This window comes from Ambystoma mexicanum, chromosome 1q, assembly GCF_040938575.1.
Source record: "Ambystoma mexicanum isolate Mex_15411 chromosome 1q, UKY_AmexF1_1, whole genome shotgun sequence".
NCBI classification, from domain to species: domain Eukaryota; kingdom Metazoa; phylum Chordata; class Amphibia; order Caudata; family Ambystomatidae; genus Ambystoma; species Ambystoma mexicanum.
Window position 1 is genome coordinate 178,971,669 of NC_090922.1, and position 13,369 is coordinate 178,985,037.

Sequence of the window (13,369 nt, forward strand, 5' to 3'; positions counted from 1 at the left end):
GGGGGGGGGAGGGGAAGAGGGTTCAGAAAATAAACAAGAAATGCTGGGCCATTACCCGGCAGCCTGTACACTTGAATTATTTATATGCGTTCGTCATGATCATATTTAATAATAAAATGTTCTGCCTGCAAGGTCAGGTGCTTGACTTTGGGGAAGGAGAAATTATCTTCAAACTGTAGTGTCCTTCCACCAGAGTCTGTCAAGCCATGGGACCAGAACACTGGGACCATGATTGTCCTATGCAAGTATGGTGCCTTCGAGAAGTCCTGATGAAAAAGGGAATCCATGAGCCAGCAAAGTCAGCAGAGCCCAACTCCCCTTACTGCATACGAATGTTTGCAATGTGTACCTTGTCAATTAACAGCTGCCTAGTGTAACCAGGGCCAGGTTACCATTTCACTCCTATGGCATCTAGATATGCGAAATAGTACACCTATTGGAAACTTTCATGAACATGCCTGGAGGACATTTTTCAAAGGCTCTGGTATCCAGGATGATCAAGAGGTGAGCAATGACTTTTTGGACAATATCTTCTCGACCTGGGCTGTTTTACGTTTCTTATTTTTTTCATATTTCTCAACGAAGCACCTCCTAATGTTTAGTTTCTTCTCTTGGGTCATGGCCATGGGGCCAGCACACACAGACAACAGTGACACACCATGAAGGCGATTACTGTACATCTTGCCAGTACAATACAAATATTTTAAAATTTCGTCTTTCAAACACTCTCTTCGGAAAGGGCATTTTGTGGCTTCTGTTGGCAACTTCCATACTGGAAATCTTTGACAGCTGACAGATAAGCCCAAACAAAATAAAACATCCAGGAAATCCAGGCCATTGAGAACCAGGGCCGAGTAAGGCTCTCTTGCTCCGGTGGAGGCACTGGAGTAAACGTACAGATTTTCTTTCCTGCAAAAAGGTCAGAGCCTGGTATAAACATGGTGTTTGGTCACACTCGAAGGGTGATGCCTCCCGTGTATTCAACGAAGTATTAGTACAAATGTGCCTCCAGCTGCTGCCAACAGAGAAAACATGTAACGTTTTCCAACAGCCATTTGGAAAAAACAATCTTCATCATAAATATTTTACTTGGTCATGTTTATTATTTGTAAGTGGATGTAGATAATCTTTAAAATATTGAAACAGCATAATATACATACGTTTCAAAATAGCTGCATCCATCACCGTGCAAGTATGTAATATGGAACTATATTTATTGAAGTTGCTATTACTAACAGGCAGGAGTAGAAAATCTTGTTCTCACATTAAGGGAACATTATTTTGCTGAACATAAATCAAAAAACGTTTCACTTGCATGTGGTTAAGTCACTTTAGGACTAATTAAAGGGTTGGTGGTAGTTTTGCAGTAAATCTGCCAAATTACTGCCAAACTATTACCATTACACCCCCTGGCCCTGTGGGTTTACCATGGGATTACAAATGGTGGTAGAGCAGTGTAATTCCTAATTCTTTGAGTTTGCAGGGCTCCATGGGGAACTGTGGTGGATTTACCGCTGGCTGATTTACTGCGTGGTAAACCTGCCAATTTCTGGAGGGAAAATGGCCGATTTGTGATGCTGGAGGTAAATCTGCCACTTCACCTCCAAATGTATGATATGGCGTTGCTGGAAAAACATGGTGTCAAAAAAGGTGGCAGCAAGTGAATTACCACCACTTTTCCCCCCTCACCTCTGAACTCAATGTTAAACCTATTCTAAGCCTTGTGATTACACAGAATCAAATGGAAACCACCCAGGGAGAATTCTCATTTCTGTGCAAATTCCCTTCAACCTTAGCGACCCCAGCTGTTTTGCTGGACTTAAGAACTTTTTAATTTTTATCCTGGCGTGAGAGACCTTTTTCTCACTCTCATGTATTTTGATGATCTGATTTGGATTCTGCGTTTTCGTTGTTTTTGGAGTCTGACAAACTCCATAGGCATCTAGTTTTTGTATGGCGACACACCATTGTGCTTTTCTACCGCAGGCGGAATCATCGGCTGCAAGTATAGCACCCATGGGTGACCGTTATGTCAAAATGGCCGTGGTCTTTGTTTTCGCCATTTATTGTTAGTGAGGCCTTGCTTGGGTTTTACTCTGCGTAACAAACCAGGTTTAACCCTCTTGTTCGTTTTGCCTTTGGCAGGCTCCAATACTGAAACCTGCCTTTGGCTCCAGTGTGCCTGGCAGAGCAGGAAGCGTGGGAGGTGCCTGAAACTCCATGTCCTTAGTCTCCTTGGTTACCTGAATGCACCCAGTGCCGATTGGCTGGCTGGCTGTCTTTGCAGGACAGCCACCCTGCTGTGTGAGCGATAGAAATGGGAGAAACCTGCATTAAAGGTGAGGCTTCTTGAACTGAACATAGAGTCGACCACTGGACAAAACATCTGACGAAGGCATTGTGATAAGAAGCTTGCTGCATCCTCCTGGACTGTTGAACTACCTAGTGAATCCCTGCTGATGTGCTGAAACTGCTTTTCTGAATCGACTAGAGAAGCTCCGGAAAGGACGACTTGGGTTGCTGGAATACCTACTTCTTTGCTGCTGCTGGAGCTGAGTGCCAGGAATCGAGAAATCCGTAGTCAAGTGCAATATCTTTCAGCCGGACCAGTGCTCCAGGAAGATCCGGAGGACCCCCACGAAGCAGGACAACCCGTGCTCGAGTCACCACACCAAAGTGCTGGACTCAAGGAGTGAAGGAAGCCCATCAAGTGTAAAGTATCTCCGGTGGTGCCATTTGCCGGTATCTGAAACCGCGAAGTGCCGCTGAACTGAAAAGAGCTTGTAGCCGCTGACTAACTTTGAACTGCACTGCAGGAGTCCTCCAGACGTCCTCCCTCTTTTCCCCACGACTGAGGCCCAGGAACCTAGGATCTGGAACACTGCAACCAGAACAGAAGCCAGTTGTTCCTCTTCTTCCAACCTAAGGTACTGTGCTGACTGAGTGGTAATTACCTCTTTTGTCTGTAGCTTGCATTATCTCACTTAAGACTTGCAGTAGCTGCTTTTTGAAGAGTTGATCTCAGCTCTGACTTTCACAAGCCTAACAGCTACTGGCCCAATAGTGATTTTCGACAAACTCTGTAACTTTGTGCAAGCCTTTTGTGCTATCTAAGAAGTGCCTCAGCTCCATAGACATTGTTCAAATTGACTTTGGCTGTCCTGGCTCCCTGCAGACTCTTCTGACCCATTGACTGATTCTAATCGTCCCTCATAGGTGGTACATTAGTTTAACTAGTATTGCAGGGAAAGGTTTTATCTAGACTTTGGGAGATTGATAAGTGTCCACATGCTTTGAGAACCTGTTAACCTTTTTCCTTCCCTAACCTGTTGCTTTACCACAACCTCCGAATGTTACCAAGTGCAAAAAGTGATAAATAAATGCCAACACAGTCCTAGTAATTGAAGTCACCTCAGGGTGTAGAAGTGTGTATGAAGCCTCTCAAAAGAGTATCTATTTGCTTATCGTGATTCTGAGAACGTGTTAGAAAGTATATTTTTATTGTCGCACCTTGCCTTTTTAAAGAATGCTTTTTTAAAACTGACAGTTAAATAACTAATTATTTTACTGGAAAACCTTGAGTGCAAGTGTTATTTGAATACTTGTATGTGCAGATTTCGATGCTACAGCTCACATTTACCCCTCTTGAGATATGTCTGGCTGCTCAGTCAGTCTACCAACTTGTGTTGGTACACAACTACAGACCTATATCAATAGGTGTGTTACCTAATACCAAGAGGACAAGACTGGTGTAGTCTCCCAGCGGATTACTGCATACAATCTTGCCCAACACCACCGGCCCGTTACTCCATAATATTGGAACGAGCCACAGAACAAGCGTGTTAATAAATGATTCCAAGAAAGAACAGAAAGAATGCCACATATTGGACTGTCATAGTATTATTATCAAGCATGAATGCAAACATTTGTTAGTTACATGGAATCATCTCTGAGGAAGAGCGCCTTCTGAGTGAAACATGCATAGGCTTAAGACATGTTCATTATTGAATCTTTGCAAGTATACCTAAAATGGCCTCTCAAGGCTTGGAGCAGGTGTAACACTGAGTCCTCTCAAGAAAACTAAAATTGTCATCGTAAGTCAACTGACTTCACTACCTGCAATAACATTTCAAAAGGTTTTTGATTTATGTTCAGCAAATCATTTTCCCTTAATGGGCACTGCAGTTTTTCTGCAGTAATCTGCTAGTTATACATTCTCTACTGATGCTGGGGATTAAATCTACATACTGTGGGCAGCACTGCCTTTTATCACATTTACTGTTTTATCAGGGTGGCGCCGGGCTGATACCAATTTACCCACTCATTTCTGATCATTCATGCTGTCATTTTAAACGTGTTTATATCATAGGGGTTTATAATCGCAACATTAAGGCGTTTTCAGCTGTATGAGGCAGAACTTTCTGGATGTGACGCAAGAGCAGCCTCCAATCATGCACAATTGATGAAGTGTTGTTTGTATGAAGCATCAGTCCAGAAGGCTGTACGCTCTACAGAAAATCAGTAGAGTGCAAACTCCATCAAGGTGGTATAGAATCCATCTGTCCGTCTGGTACTCCCCGCATAACAGAAACTGAGGGAGTCCACCTGCTGAGATCCGTAGCTGTCTTCTAGTGAATCTCCATACAAAGTGCGGGGCAGCTGGACTGATGGATCCTTCCGGGCTGCACGCCTGGGGATCTTGGCGATGGTCAGATGGATTGTGTCATAGGAAGGTGGGCTAATGACCGTCAGCCCCTTTTCACTAAAGCCGCGCTCCAAAGCCCTTGAAAACCTAGAGAGCTCTGGTGTGGTGGCTGGCTCCAAGTATAGCACCCGGGAGTGGAAGTCATTCAGTCGCTTGAAGTGGAGAATGAGTGCAGGAGGTAGAAGGCGTTGTGTTTCACACCGCAGCTCCTGCAAGGTGGTCAGAGCTGTTTGAATCTCTTCTGGCGAGTCCAAGTGGAGAAGGCACAGGGTCAGGTGGAGAGTAGGCACCGGGGTGCAGAACTCCATCAGTGCTGGGTTAACCTTCACCAGCCTGTTCTGCACCTCTTTGACAGCACTTCGGACATCTTCGCTGGCAATTCGGATTGCGACAAAATGACTGGGTCTGCACCTCTGAGGAGGCCTGTGCTCACGCACATCTCCTCCTCTTTGATGGTTTAGATGGGTTTCCTCTGCCTCGTCATCATCATCATCATCATCCTTATCTGATGCATAGTCCTTTCTCAAGGCCAAAGCTCCAATATCTTCCTCTGATCCTTTGGAATCTTTGGTATCAAAATTATTTTCCTGCTGTTGGTACTTCTCAACAATATCCAGAATGGTCTGACCACCGCCCGTTGAGCCGAAGACATTATCTGTGCGTGTGGCCTTGTCCCACACAACAAGGTCCCTATATTTGAAGTATTGGATACGGTGTTTCGGTATGGCCAACACGTCATAACCAACAGATGCAAAATCCTCCCAAGAGAAGGCAGAAAATGGCTTCTCAATGATGCCAAGGAATCGGTCCAGATAGCCAATGGTGAAAGAGTCCTTTGGCAACTGGTCATCCCACTGGATTCTAGCAATAACATCCTCTGCAGTCTTCATGGGTGGCTTCTTTTCTTTGTCTTTCAATTCTTCAACATTCGTCTTTTCTGTCTTGGACTTTTGTGGAGGGGGCTGACCAGGTAGCCCTGAATGAAGATTCCGGCAACGCTCCCCAAACCGGCAGCGACCTTCACGAAAGAAGAGGCAGGTGCCACTGTATTTTGAGTCATCGGACACATCTTCAGTTGACTTTTCCTCAACTATGTTTTCCGAAGCAATGCTTGCACAGGCTCTACCAGCTTCCAAGCTGTCTGTATTCTGTTCTGCGTTGCTGGTGGCGCTAGCCCCTTGGCTATTCACTGCGTTCTCATCCATGGTTTGTTGTGACAGTCACTAATGGGACAAAGAAAAAAAAAAGTTAACTGAAAAGTTGATCTTGTCGTGCACTCTTAACTATATGAAAACTAATCGCATATCTGCTAAAACTGTTCTTCATCCTCACATATATGTAACATCAGTGCATATGCCTGTCGGTCTCTTGCACCTTCTGTCTCCTCTGATATACGATATATGGCATTCATAACGTGCCTATGCACAAGTGTTTTAAGGCGCCACGAGGCAAGGGAGGGGGAGCAGAGAAAACGATCTTACTAGGCCAGATGACATTGAGATTGTGTAAGTGCAGGGGTTGGGGGGAGGGGGAACAGAGGGAGGGGGCAGTGCAGTACATAGGATAAACAGTAAAATAAGTAAGACAATAAATAAATACAAACAATAAAAGTGGGGCCAGCTGGTGGCAAGGGTAAGAGCAGACATCAGGTGTCAAGTGCTGGTAGGGATACAGAAACAGCCCCCGAGTGCAAGGGTTGCAGGGGGACAATGCAGGTGGGCAACTGGCAGGGGTGGGGGGACCTGGGCCCGAGATTAGAGGGTAGCCAGGTAACCAGTGCAGTTTCAGCCAGGAGATCAGCCGGGCAGAGGAGTAGAGAAAGCAGGAGCAAAGAGGAAGGTCTTGAGGTGCTTCCGGAACCGGAGATGGTTCTCCTCAATTTTCAGAATTGAAATTTTATTTCTATCGCACTCATACACAAGTGTTTCAGAGCGCGACAAGGCAAGGGAGGGGAACAAGGGAGAACAAAACAACGATCTTTGGCCCAGTGACATTGAGAATGTGCAAATGCATGGGAGAGGCGGAGGGGAAAAGTGCATGGAAGGGGAGAGAACTGGAAAGTGCAGAGCATAAGGAGAACAGAATAAATAAATAAATAAATAATAAAAGCAACAAAAGTGGTAGTGCAGCCAGCAAGTGGCTGTCTTGATATTGGGCAAAATCTTCCTCGGGGCCAGCCCTTTGAGAGCAAAAATACCCAATTCAGCCCAAAATACAGGTTCTATTGTGCTGAGCAGTGATCTCATGCAATTGACAAATGACACCCTCAAAGTGTTAGCATATTTATTCTAAGCAGTGAATTTCATATACATTTGGGATTCAAGTTAGAGAATATTACAAAGCATAAAACAAAGAGCAATGCAAAATATAGTAAAACATGGAACTTAGATAAACATAGAGAAACAGAGAAATATAGAGAAACATAGAGAAATATAGAGAAACATAGAGAAAACACAGTCTTACGTCCCTTAATCTCAGCCCTGGGAGACCTGGGTTTCTCATAAGCTAGCTGTAAAACAAGCCCCGCTCATAGAAAAACAAGGCTGGAGGACACCGTGAGAGCCAATTCCGGGCACCTGACTGTACACGAATCAAGTCCACAGGCGATCTCCCCCTGATCCCATGTGTGCATGGATACTTTATAATCTCTTGCTGTCAGTCACCATGACGCATAGTTCCAGAACTTTCTCTGTGAGGCTGGTTCATGGAAAAAACCCAGCTCTCTCTGAGATGCTCCCTGCTCGCTCCTACCCCCTCCCTTGTTCCCATCTGCGCTGGCTGAGGAATGTCTTATCAGTACCTTCCCAGAGAAAAGGAAGATTAGCTTGGAGCCAGGGCTAACGTTAGTGAGGCTGAATATTCTAAGGGAAGCAGGGATGTATTAACCCCATCTGCAAGCTCTAAAAGGCATGCACTCATAGCTTAGTGTTTATAGCGCTTAAGACTGGCTATCTAAGCGCTATATAGGTGCCATGATGTTCCAAACACTCCAAAAACCTATTAGCTACATAGCTAGGGGCCCTCCCTGCCTGTCTATCAACAATGCTTAATTTGACCTATCTCATACTAGGCCTGCATATTCCTTGTAGCTCACTACTGCATAATGGAAGTGCTACAACAGACTACTGTCAGCATTTTTAGCACATACTTTGAATACACTATTGGCTTTCAGCGGCTAATGCTGTCATCTAAAGCCCTGATTGGCAAGGTTGCAATTTCGTGTATCACTACATTCCACCCCTATTCAACGTTTGTGCGACAAATGCTGACTAATACCTATCAATATAGTATTTAGTGCAGTGATAAAGACCTTGGGGCTTTGCAAGAGGTTTAAGCAAACTATCTTATAGCGGTTAGTTAGCGTGGCATGCAAGGTAAAGCACTACCTAAACAAAAATGTACACAAAGTGAACAGTGACATATACCCTTGCCAAAACCTGGCCTACACAAAAATACCTATGCCAAGTGAACATGGACATTTACTCTAGCCAAAACCTGGCCTACACAAAAATACCTAAATCAATTTTGTATAACTGATTGTCAGTTAAAAAGCAGCATGCAGTTAAAATGTCAAGGCAATCCAGTGTAGTCTAATCTATAATGCACTATTGCATTTATGTATGGTTACCAATTCTAAAACCTGGCAGCCTTTCACCCTAAGGGCCTACCCTCCCCCTGATCCCAGGGCATTCAAGCGTGACTATGGGCTGTGTGACTAGACACTTCCCCCAGGTAGGTGGAACCCAACCAGAGACCATCTAATTTCGTGAACAAGGTGAACCCATGGGCACCAGGTTGTCTAAATAAAAACAATTCTACTAATTTACATCAAAGCATGGCATGTGTTATTCATGCAATCAAAAAAGCAAGCAATTCAATCCATATGTATGCTGGTAACTGTAGCTCTGCGTGCCAGTGTGTGGAGGATGGTTGCCCCCACCCAGTAAAAAGCCAACACCTGCTGATTTAACAATGTTTGCCATACAATGCATTGTGTGTATTTAGCAGTCTTGTTGACCTGCCCTATGGCAGACAAAAATGTCTTCATGTCTAAAATTCTGTCATCTTCAATTGGCTGTCAATACTTGTAGCAGTGCTGGGCATATCAATGGGCCCCACTAGGCCAGAAGTTCTATAGCAGAGCTGGCATCAGAACCCATAGTGGCTAGCTTATTGTGCACAGTTTCTATGTCACAAGCATATAAAGCTCCTGCAATTAATGAATCTAGCTCCCTAGCTACGCGCACTCTAGTGATGGGCCATAGAAATGGACTCCATTTGTAGCAGCTTGGTAGTACTAAGGAAACATTGCCTCATGATAAATCTATGTCTAAGTGTAGCACTGTAATAATGAAGGTGTGCATTACCAGTCTACAATTTACATGTTGTCTTACTACTGGAAAATCTAACAGGTTCACAGTGTCTACCTTCTGTGACTTGGAGAATACCCTTCTTCAAGTGGGATATCTACCATATACAATATTAACTTTAGCCACAAACACCATACTACTATCCGGCAGTGGCTGTTTCATCACACCATGGAAAAAATTCATTTAGTCAAGTTATAGTTCATTAAATCTTGGCGAGAACACTCGCTGCAGTTCTTGGTCAGAAAAACATCACATTAGACAAATTAAACAAATGGTATCCATTCAGTGACAAAAGATGCCTGACAATGTGCCAGGCCAGTACACTAGCAATTCCATGTGGATACTCATTTGTAGCGCTTTTCCAAAGAATTATTCCAAATGTTTACAATCAAAAGGTGACTCTTTGCATTAGTGTGCTGGAGACAGCTGTCCCCACAAAAACATGAAACTGGTTGGTTTAACAAAAAACCGTGTCACACTCTGTGTCATAAAATCAAACATCAAGTCAGTCATGGTTTCATTTACCTGCCTTAAGCTGGCTGTAAAAGTATCCAGTGTTTCAAAGATTACCATTTCAAATTATAGCTCATACACTTGGCAGCATTACTTCAATTAAGAATCTTAACCTACGCACAGGTGACTTTGATGTGCGCACTCATCTTATCTCAAAATAAATTACACTCCTGCTTGCATAATTCTGCTGCCCCAACAGTTCATAAATCATTCTCCTGCCTACGTGCAATGTAGAATATTTTTTTTTTCAAAAAACAAAACATCTCTGGTTAAAGCCATTCAGTTGGAAGAGTAAAACCATTTGGTTTTTTCAGATTCATCTCAACAGTGCATTTAAAAAACCATTTTTCAATGTGTTAGCATTCAATTGCTGTGTCACACAGCTGTATGTGGTGCCTGATGTTACAGTCCACAATTCATTGTCCATAGTCCTTTAAACAAGAAAGGGCAAAACATGTCATTTAAATGTGTAGCATCAAATACTTGATAATTAGCCAAGTCTGCATCGTGCCAGTTCAGCAAAAGTTATTACTCTGTTGGACACTATTCGCAGGTTACAGCATTGAGTGCGGTGCAGGGCACGTTAAAGTTGAAATAGCATGTCGCAGTGGCTCGCTTTCTCTGAGAATGCGTCTGACCCTTCTTTGATCAGTGTCACCCACAAACTGCATATTCACTCTCTGATATTGTAAAATGTCGTGCTTTGTCTAGGCAAAATACAAACAGAAATGTTAGGATGTCATCAAAACTTCAATATCAGCGTTATCCACCCCTTCCCATAATACCACCCCCATCTTCAAAAAGTTTCATCAGGTAACTACACACTTTGTCATTGCTACTGCAATTATTTATCACCTTTCTGCATGTTTCTGGGGGCTTATTTACACTCAACCATACGGGGTGTAACTGCCTAATCACAAACTCATTTGTGCAATGCAATCATAGCTGGTCAATGGTACCTCAGACTGATCTGTGCTTTTACAAAGCCATATAGTAAGTACCCAGGTCGCACAATGCTTTTCTTTTTTTTTTTTTTCACCAAAGCGATCACCAATGCCAGGCGCCAACTTGCTTCCAGTGTCCCATGATCTTGGTTTAGGTTGCCCTGCTGGCATCACTCCATTTTTCAAAGGTAAAGTCTTTCAGTCCAATACCGCTTGCAGTTGTACGAGCAGCTTTGTTTATTTATCTTTCTTTTCTTAGCAGTGTCTTTTCAAGCCTCTGGTTTTTTCACTTGTCATTTTTTCAAAGGGCGTTTGCTGTTTTTGAACCACCCCTTTGAGTGCGATAGTCTAAGCCAGTTTCTTTTGTTGCTTCAACAAATCATTCATTCTTGCACTAAGCCGTGTGGCTTCTGGATCATGGCTAATGTGCAGTGTTCATGTTGTACTTCAAAGCCCCGCTCTGCATGTTGTCTCTTGCAAAACGGCTAAGCACTTTTTGTCAGTTTTGCTTCCATCTGGAATGCCATAATGTCTTTGTCAGTTACTCCATCCCCTGGCAATGTAGCTTGCAGTTTGCCAGATGTGTATTTTCTCTTCTCAAAGCGCCTAGAGGTTTCTTCTCCAGTGCACAGCGCTTTACTTCAGTTCACATCACATGGAGCATTGGAATGCAGCTTGCACAGCAATAGCGCTTTACTTCACTTCACATCACATCACATGGGAATGCGGTTTGCACAGTAATGTCTGTTGGAATGGGCAGCTGTCTTTTCTTGGCCCATTCACAGATGCATAGGTAAATGTTCAGATGTGATGTGCCCGTCTGCCATCCTGCATGAAGCCTTTGCTCCGTACCACAGTTTACTGGGCAAATTCTTTACTTTTTGAACAGCTCTCTGTTTTTGCTCCCCCTTCCTCAGGAATGCAGGCATGTTTATCTTTCGTGTGCACCTGGCAGCGCCATTAGCACGCAGCTTATCTCTTTTGCCTATAACTCTTATACTGTGGCGGCTTCACTCGTTTCAGACAGTTCATCCAAATTAACTCTTTCTTGTACTGTTTCTGCTTTTGTTTGCCTTCACGCACCTCGCCCAAGACAGCTTCAAGGCACAAGCTCTGCACACACAGCAAGACTCTTGTTTTTCAAAAGCGGCACTTTTCTTATCATTTTTCTACTCCATGTAATTTTGCAAAATGTCAAAGCGTCTTTTTTTTTCTTGTAATGTGCGATCTTTCAAGAGAACTCACAACCCATTAAATCTTTGTGCTATCTTATCACACACAGATGTTTCATTCTGTTGTACCATTGCCAAACTATAACCACTCATTTCAGTGCATTTAAAAAATAAAAATGCCATATTTAGTGCAGCTCCCTGCACGTTTCTTTTTCTGCAAGAACAACCCACACTCTATTGCTTGTGGGCTGTTTAATGTGTCAACAACATTTTTCCCCATGTATCACAGTCAACAGGTCACTATTTCCAAAGCATACATCACTTATAAGGCAACAGCACAAATCCATGGCATAGCATGGGGACAGTCAAAAATACTCCAGGGGCAATTTAGAAAAATATAAATTGTTTTTCCCCCCAACCATTGCAAACTGGTTCTGCAATTTCAAATCAGTACACAAAAATCGAAAATCCAAATAACATTCACTCACTTTCCTTTTAAGTGAGTCTCTCACCCAATATAAGCATGGCACAGCCTAAAATGCAATATAACCATTTTAGTGTGTTTCCTTTAAACAGAATTTGCCACCATTAGCACATGGAATTTTACAGTTGCCAAAAGAAAGAAAAAACTCTTTAGGCTCTCAGCACAGATGTTACTCATTCTCCTAAGCATGGCTCATTCCCCTTCCTCATTATTCAGGAATGCCAACCCTTCAAAAGCATATATCAAAAAAGACGAACCTTCGCCTCCGAACATTACAGCCCCCACTCGCTAGCACACTGGGGCTGAGTCAATGGTTAAATCACTATTCACAATTTGCATGTCAAATCCCTGCAATTATTTTTTTTTTTCCTGCCCTCATGACAGAATAGAGATGAGAGCTCCGTCTCATTATGCATTCCAAATTACAACTTTAAACTTGGGAAACCACATGATAAAATTCTTTTTCTAATTGAGCATACATCTTTCTTAACCATTCATCGGAGTGCTTTAAACAAAGCCATTTCCCGCTCGTTTATTGCCTTGTACTCCCTGGCACCAATCCCATGCAATAAGTCAGTCACGACTGATTTACTGAAGGGAGTCTTAACCACACAAGCTATCGGCCACGGCAAGCCGACACAACATTGCTGCCTTTTGAAGTCTCAGAGCTGCAGTGAGACCATCAAGGAAATGCGACAGCCTGCTCCCCACTCTACACTGTGTTCTCTCACACCATTTGTCATGTCATGGCACTGCTCTTCACAAATCCCACAAAGCTGCCACCAAATGTCTTGATATTGGGCAAAATCTTCCTCGGGGCCAGCCCTTTGAGAGCAAAAATACCCAATTCAGCCCAAAATACAGGTTCTATTGTGCTGAGCAGTGATCTCATGCAAGTGACAAATGACACCCTCAAAGTGTTAGCATATTTATTCTAAGCAGTGAATTTCATATACATTTGGGATTCAAGTTAGAGAATATTACAAAGCATAAAACAAAGAGCAATGCAAAATATAGTAAAACATGGAACTTAGATAAACATAGAGAAACATAGAGAAATATAGAGAAACATAGGGAAATATAGAGAAACATAGAGAAAACACAGTCTTACGTCCCTTAATCTCAGCCCTGGGAGACCTGGGTTTCTCATAAGCTAGCTGTAAAACAAGCCCCGCTCATAG

The 13,369-nt window shown here is 43.2% G+C and overlaps 1 protein-coding gene across 1 annotated transcript in view; it reads right to left on the reverse strand.

The window, feature by feature from the left end:
• Nucleotides 1–1,079: 1,079 nt before the first annotated feature.
• The window catches only part of LENG9 (leukocyte receptor cluster member 9), a 54,883-nt gene continuing 42,593 nt past the window's right edge, over nucleotides 1,080–13,369 (reverse strand). The window contains exon 2 of the mRNA XM_069636857.1: nucleotides 1,080–5,928. Coding sequence (XP_069492958.1) covers nucleotides 4,519–5,910 — 1,392 coding nt within the window. The 5' untranslated portion in view covers nucleotides 5,911–5,928 and the 3' untranslated portion in view covers nucleotides 1,080–4,518. The remainder of the gene's footprint in view (nucleotides 5,929–13,369) is intronic.